This window comes from Orycteropus afer, unplaced genomic scaffold (assembly GCF_000298275.1).
Source record: "Orycteropus afer afer isolate SDZICR_OR568_19922 unplaced genomic scaffold, OryAfe1.0 scaffold00206, whole genome shotgun sequence".
Taxonomy (NCBI): Eukaryota; Metazoa; Chordata; class Mammalia; order Tubulidentata; family Orycteropodidae; genus Orycteropus; species Orycteropus afer.
In genome coordinates, this window is record NW_006921793.1 from 1847338 (window position 1) to 1855528 (window position 8191).

Genomic DNA, 8191 nt, shown 5'->3' on the forward strand with positions numbered 1-8191 from the left:
GGTGGCTGCGATGATGGGCTCAAGTACCGCAGGGATTGTGGGGCTGGCGCAGGATCGGGCAGTGTTTCGTTCTGCTGTGCATGGGGTCGCTATGAGTCGGAAACGACTCGACGGCACTTAACAACAACAACAAGCATGGTTTAAAATTAGGAAAGGTGTGTGTTATGGCTGTATCCTTTCACTATACTTACTCAATCTGTATGCTGAGCAAATAATTCCAGAAGTTAGACTATATAAAGTAGAACACAACATCAGGATTGGAGGAAGACTCATTCAACCTGTGATATCCAGATGACACAATCCTGCTTGCTGAAAGCAAAGAGGACTTGAAGCACTTATTGATGAAGATCAAAGATTGTAGTCTTCAGTATGGATCACATCCCTACATAAAGTAAACAAAAAACCCCAAAACTGGACCAATAAGCAACACTTTACAAACGGAGAAAAGACTAAAGTTGTCAAGGATTTCATTTTACTTGGATCAAAAATCAATGCCTGTGGAAGCAGCAGTGAAGAAATCAAATAACACTGCAGTGAGCAAATGTGCTGCAAAAGACCTCTTTAAACTGTTTAAAAACAAAGATGTCACATTAAGGATTAAGCTGTGTCTGGCTCAAGTCATACTATTTTCAGTCACCTCATATGCATGTGAGAAAGCTGGACAATTAAATAGGGAAGGCCAAAGAGTTGATGCATTTGAATTCTGGTGTTGGTGAAGAATACTGAATATACTGTGAACTAGAAGTACAAGGAGCTCTGGTGGCCCAGTGGCTAAGGCATTTGACTGCTAATCAGAAGGTTTACGGTTCAAACTCACCAGCCGCTCTGCAGAAGGAAGACCGGGCAATCTACTTCTGCAAAGATTTACCACATTGGAAACTCAATGGGGGTCACTATGAGTCAGAATTGATTCAATGGGAGTGAGTTTGTTTTTTGTTTATAAGAAATATAGGCAGAATGCTCCACAGAAGCGAGGATGGGGAGACATCATCTCACAAACTTTGAACATGTTATTAGGAGGGACCAGTCCCAAGTCAAAGACATCATCATGCTTAATAAAAGTAGGTCAGTGAAAAAGAGGAATACCCTCAACAAGATGGACTGGCACAGTGCCTGGAACAATGAACTTAAACATAGCAATGATTCTGAGGATGGCAAAGGACCAGGCAGTGCTTTGTTCAACCTGATGGCACCTAATAACAACAAGAAGATAAATATTTTAAATACTTGGCAAACTAGATAACATAAACAAAATTATTTTTAAGAAATTTCCTTACGTTATTTTAAAGAGATGCACTGAGACAAAATGAACAATATACTCCTACTAAAACAAAATAAATCACCAAAATTAGAAACAAATTGTTGTTGCTGGGTGCCATCAAGTCGATTCCGACCCATAGTGACCATATAAAATAGATGACAACTGTCCCACAGGGGTTTTTCCCGGCTGTAATCTTTACAGGAGCAGATCATCAGGTCTTTTCTTACACAGAGCTATTGGTGGGTTCAAACCACCTATCTTTCAGCTAACATCTAAGCACTTAAAATTGTGTTACCAGAGCTCCTTGTATTAAATCTCTATACTGCCATAAAAACTTATATTACTAAAGGGTCATATTATCAAAAATTGTGTGAAAGAATGGGAAAAAAATTTATGTAATGTACATTAAAGTACACCTTCTTCTATTTCATTTCATAAAGTTCCAATAATTTACATTCTTTTCCCATGGAATTTTTTTTACTCATTCATATTTCATTACTGCTAGAAAATGCCTGTTGTGTTAATAAATGCCAATTAAAATTACATATCATTCATTGCTTTATGCTATATTTTCTTTTGTTCATGTACAATTAACATTAAAAACCCACTGCTATCAAGTCAGACCCAACTCATAGTGACCCTTCCTTGGATTTCTGAGGCAGTATCACTACTAAAGTAGATAGCCCAATCTTCCTTCCGAGGAGTGGCTGGTTAGCAGTTAAATTCCTTTGCCACTACAATACCAGAGCTCCTACATTAGTCTATCATTTATCAAACTTGCAACTAAACACAGTAAATCATTTAGGAAATTAAACAATTTTTGCATTATCTTAGTGATACTGCAGTTATGCTATGGGGAAAAGTGCTCTCATAAAACAGTACTGTATAAACATTTAATTGATCTCTGAGTCTAATGTTTTTATGCTATGCTTAAATCTACTCAGTGACCATTAATTATTCTGGCAATTTTTCAACTGTATTTCAGATTTTTTAACCTTTTAAAAAAAATAAAAATACTAAGACACCTATAGAAGACATTGTGATACTTCTATTTTGTTTTGTATAATGTTATGTTATGTGCCATTGAGTCGGACCTGACTCATAGCGACCCCTCCTTGGGTTTCCGAGGCGGTATCACTACAGAAGTAGATTGTCCCATCTTCCTTCTGAGGAGTGGCTGGTGGGTTTGAACCGCCAGCCTTCTGGTTAGCAGTCAAGTGCCTTAGGCACTATGCTACCAGAGCTCCATTGTATAATAGTGAATAAAATTTATTTTTTAAATGGAACATGCCCTTCTCAGGCCAAAAATAAAACAAAAACCCTATATCTGTCCCTTTTTTCTATTTGACCCAAAGTAAGTCCTCATATAAATAAAGCAAAAATATACTTACAGAACTAGCATCAACATCACTGTGTATGGCAACTGTCTTAATGCCCATCTTCTTGCAAGTTTTAATAACCTATTTTTAAATACATTAATGTTATGTATTAATAATGATGCATATTTAAATGGACTTTTCAAAAATAAAATTCATAGAGTAAAATGGAAAATAAGATAAAAATCCTACTTACCCTACATGCAATTTCTCCTCTATTAGCAATAAGAATTTTATCGAAAGTCTGAAAAGAGAAAATATACATTAGAAATTATTGCTCAAGTGCACACATGCACACATACCATCTAAAAATTAAAACTCTACTTTCTAGTAAAAGACAATTAGTTTAATATTATTTTCAGTTATGGATATAGATTGTATCATTAGTCACAAATTATTAAAATATATTATCATATAAAAATGAACTTCAAAACAATATATTTTTAATGCCAATTTAGTCATGTATGAAAACTCTGAGAACAGAAAACACCAAGTTTTTACATAATTAACAGTGAATATGATCTTATTAAATACTGCCTCTTAGAGTGATATTAAAAACTATAAATAATATGTTCACTTACAAGAACTATTAATCTTATCCAGTAAGAGCTAACCCTATAATTATATTGTTAAAAACTACAAAAACGGTGTGAGGCAGTATCCTCTGACTTACTCTAACTTCACAAGGGATAAGGAGGATCCAGAATATCAACAGCCAAGAGTGATTCTTATGAGGTCATATATGCCTCCATCCTCCAAACATTTTACCAGTTCTGACACAAATCATCCCTCCTATGTTACTACATTTCTCTTTTGGGTCGATAATTCATTGCACTGGCCACACAGAACTCACAGTCAATACTCATGGTTATGGGGTTTATTACATAAGCAACAGTTACAACTCAGGTTCAGAAATGCTCAGGACCATTCTTTGATCAGGACAACATCCCTTCAACAATGCCCTCAGGCATGCCTCTCTTTAGCTTTCAGCCTCTCTGCCTGGCATTTACCCTGCTTGGGCAAGTATTACAAAGCTCTTTTAACTCTGCCAATAGATACAGCCAACTCCATCTTCCTAAAGACACTCAGTAGTCTCGCTCCATGGGCCAACAAGCCTATACTCTGTCTCATGCAGATCTCTTGGTTCTGCTGTCTCTGCTGCTTCTTGTCCTCTTTCTGTCATCTCGTTACTATCTCAGAGTAGGGATATCAGGTCCAACGCAATCCATTCCTGGCTATTTCTTCTCTCTTGAGAGCTCCCTTTTCTGCCTCTGAGAAAGCTCATTTTAAGCCTCGCAAATGGCAAATCTGACCAATCCCCAGGTTAGGGCTCCACACAGCTTATTTCCATGATCTCACATCCACAAGGGTATCATATACCTTATTTACATTGTCAACAAGCTATCCAATTCCCCTGGTGCACAACAAGCACTTCATATTTGCATAGTTCCAACCTCCCAGTCATCTGGTTAGAGTCACAAAGACCACGGCTATTGTTATTAAGTACTCTCAAGTTAGCTCTCAGTGACCCTACGTACAACAGAACGAAACACTGCCTGGCCCTGTGCCATCCTCACAATCCCTGCTATGCTTGAGCCCATCGCTGTACCCACTGTGTCAATGTGTTGCATTGGATTCACTTTCATCACTGACTCACTACTTTCCCAAGCACGATATCCTTCTCTAGGGACTGATATTCTTTCTGATATTCTTTGTTTTCAGAGGCCATGATCCATCTGACATTAATTCCACATCCTCTGCTGAACTCAACTGGAATTTCTGGAAGTTCCCTGTCAATATACTGCTGCAACTATTTTCAAATAATCTTCAGCAAAATTTTACCTGCATGTGATATGGCCATGGCTACAAGAGCCATATTAAGTAATTCACTGAAGCACAAATATCAACTCACCAGGCTAATTTATACATATGTTGATGTCATCATTGTTGTTGTTAGGTGCCATTAAGTCAGCTCCGACTCATAGACACCCTATGTACAACAGAACGAAACACTGTCCAGTCCTATGTCAGCCTCACGATCCTTGCTATACCTGAGCCAACTGTTGCAGCCACTGTGTCAATCCACTTCATTGAGGGCCTTTCTCTTTTTCACTGGCCCTCCACTTAACCAAGCATGAAATCCTTCTCCAGGGAATGGTCCCTTCTGATAATATGACCAAAGTAAGTCAGATGAAGTCTGGTCATTCTCACTTCCAAGGAGCGTGCCAGCTGCACTTTTTCCAGAACAGATTTGTTCGCTCTTCTAGCAGTCCATGGTACTTTCAGAATTCTTCACCAATACCTTAATTCAAAAGCATCAACTCTTTTTTGCTCTTCCTTATTTATTGTCCAGCTTTCACATATGAGGCAATTGAAAATACCATGGCTTGGGTGAGGCACACCTTAGTCTTCAGAGAGTTACACACAACTGAGAGAGAGCAAACTTTCCCAGAACATTACTTCGTGCTGCTCCAACAGAAATACCCCAAGTAGATAACTTTAACAATAAGGAACTTTTAAGTTGCAGCTACTCAGTTGCTCATGGGAAATTCCACAACTAAGTTAACTGCCAATCTCATTACAGGATATAACTACTATCAGCTGGCCAGCCAAGTTAACACATATTTGCATGATCCCACCCAGTAATCCAGTGGGAGTTACAAAGACTATGGTTAGAAAAGTCATACCATGTAATTCACTACACCGCAGTCACTCTACTGAAAACAAAGGATACACAAGTAAATTTATTCAATTTCTGATCTAGACTATTGTTGTTGTTAATTGTCATCGAGTTGATTCACACTCATGACAACCACATGTGTGCAGAAGAGAACTACTCCATAGGGTTTTTAAAGCTATAACTTTTCATCTATGTTCTGGGTGGGTTCAAAAATTTATTCAGATTTTATTACAGAAATTGTTGTTAGGGGCCATCAAGTCGTCTCCAACTCATAGTGACCCTATATACAGCTGAACAAAATATTGCCTGGTCCTGTGCCAGATCCACAATCCCTGCTATACCTAAGCCCATTGTTACAGCCACTGTGCCAATCTATATTCCTGAGGACCTTCCCCTTTTTCATTGACCCTCCACTTAATCAAGCACAATATCCTTACAACATGACCAAAGGAGGTTTAACAAAGTCTTGCCAGTCTCACTTCCAAGGAGGATTCCAGCTGCACTTCTTCCAGGACACATTTGTTACTCCTTTTAGCAGTCCATGGTACTTTCACCATTCATCGCAACACCACAACTCAAAAGTATTGATTCTTCTTCAGTCTTCCTTACTCATCGTCCAACTCTCACATGCATATGAGGGAACTGAAAATACCAAAGCTTGCGTCAGGCGCACCTTAGTCTTCAAGGAGATATCTTTGCTCTTCAGCACTTTAAAGAGGTCCTTCACAGTCGATTTGCCCAGTGCTATACATCAGCTGATATCCTGACTGCTGTTTCCATTGGTGTTGACTGTACAACCAAGCAATGAGGAGTCTTTAACAACTTCAATCTTTTCTCCATTTATCGTGATGCTGCTTTATAGGTTCAGTTGTGAGGAATTTTGTTTTCTTTATATTGACGTATAATTCATAATGCAGACGGTAGGTAGTCTTCAATATTCATCAGTAAGAACTTCAAGTCATCCTCACTTTCAACAAGCAAAGTTGTGTCACAGGTTGTTAATGAGTCTTCCTCCAATCTTGATGCCATATTCTTCATCATACAGGCCAGCTTCTCTGATTATTTGCTCAGTACAGAGATTGAGTAAGTATGGTGAAAGGATACAATCCTGGCACACTCCGTTCCTGATTTTAAACCACGCAGTGTCCCCTTGTTCTGTTCAAATGACAGCCTCCTGTTCTATGTACAGGTTCCTCATGAGTAAAACTAAGTGTCTGGAATTCCCATTCTTCTTAATGTTATCCATAATTTGTTTTGAGCCACACAATCAAATGCTTTTGCATAGTCAGTAAAACACAAGTAAATATCTTGCTGGTATTATTAGCTTTGAGCCAAGATCCATCTGACATCAGCTAGCCCTTGCTCCACGTCCTCTTCTGAATCCACCTTGCATTTCTGGAAGTTCTCTGTCAATATCCTGCTGTAAATCTTTTTGAATCTGAAAATCGTCAGTAAGATTTTATTTGCATATGATGTTAACGATATTGTTCAATAATTTCTACATTCTGTGGGATCACTTTTCTTTGGAATGAGTACCAATTGGATCTCTTCCAGTCAGTTGGCCAGGTACCCGACTTCCAAATCTCTTGGCATAGCTAAGTGTCTCTAGCACAGCATCCATTTGTTAAAACATCTCAGTGGATATTCTGTCAATTCCTGGAGCCTCGTTCATCGCCAATTCCTTCAATGCAGCTTCAACTTCTTCCTTGAGTACCATTGGTTCCTGTTCATATGCCACCTCTTGAAATGGATGAACATCAAACAATTCTTTTGAGTATAATTATCTATGTATTCCTTCCATAGTTTTTGATGCTTCCTCCATCTTTTAATATTTGCCCATAGAATGTTTCAATATTGCAACCTGAGGCTTAATTTTTTTCTTTTTTTTTCAACTCTTTCAGCTTAAGAAATGCCGAGCATGTTCTTCCCTTTTGGTTTTGTAACTCAATATTTTTGTATATTTCATCTTAATAACTGTCTTTTTCTTCTCGAGCTGCTCTTTGAAATCTTCTGTTCAGCTCTACTTTCTTGACATTTTTTCCATTTCCGTTAGCTACTCTTTGCCAAGGAGATGTTTCTGACATCCATTTGGGTCTTTTCTTTCCTTCCTGTCTTTTCAATTACCTTTTGCTTTCTTTAAGGATGATGTTCTTGATGTCATCTCACAGTTCCACTGGGTTTTGGTCATTGGTGTCCAATGCATAAAATCTATTCTTTACAAAGGTCTCTAAATTCAGGAGAGGTATATTCAAGGTCATATTTTAGCTCTTGTACACTTGCTTAATTGTCTTCAACTTCAATTTTAACTTGCATATGAGCAGTTGATGGTCTGTTCCATAATCAGGTCCTAGCCTTGTTCTGGCTGAAGGTATTGAGCTTTTCCCATCACCTCTTGCCACACATGTAGTCAATCTGATTCCTGTGCACTCCATCTGGGGAAGTCCACGTAGACAGCCGTCGCTTGTGTTGTTGGAAAAAAAGATATTCGCAATGAATATATCTTTGGTCTTGCAAAATTCTATCATACATTCTCCAGCATTATTTCTATCACCAATGCCAAATTTTCCAACTACCAGTGATTTCTCTTTGTTTCCAACTTTTGCATTCCAGTCACCAGTGATAATCTGCACATCTTGGTTGCATGTTCAGTCAATTTCAGACTGCACAAGTCAGCAAAAATCTTCAATTTCATGATCTTTGGCTTTGGTGGTTGGTGAGTAAATTTGAGTAATAGTAGTATTAACTGGCCTTCCTTGTAGGTGTATGGCTATTATCCTATCACTCACAGCATTGTACTTTAGAATAGATTTTTTTTTTATTATTGTGATTTGGGTGAAGATTTACAGAGCAAATTCACTTTCTATGCAGCAGTTC

The 8191-nt window shown here is 38.1% G+C and overlaps 1 protein-coding gene across 1 annotated transcript in view; it reads right to left on the bottom strand.

Annotated features, from left to right (window-relative positions):
* The window catches only part of PCCA (propionyl-CoA carboxylase subunit alpha), a 785038-nt gene that overhangs the window by 694332 nt on the left and 82515 nt on the right, over window positions 1–8191 (bottom strand). Inside the window, exons 2-3 of the mRNA XM_007948152.2 lie at window positions 2834–2881; window positions 2653–2721 (exon numbers count right to left, since the gene is read on the bottom strand). Coding sequence (XP_007946343.1) covers window positions 2653–2721; window positions 2834–2881 — 117 coding nt within the window. The remainder of the gene's footprint in view (window positions 1–2652; window positions 2722–2833; window positions 2882–8191) is intronic.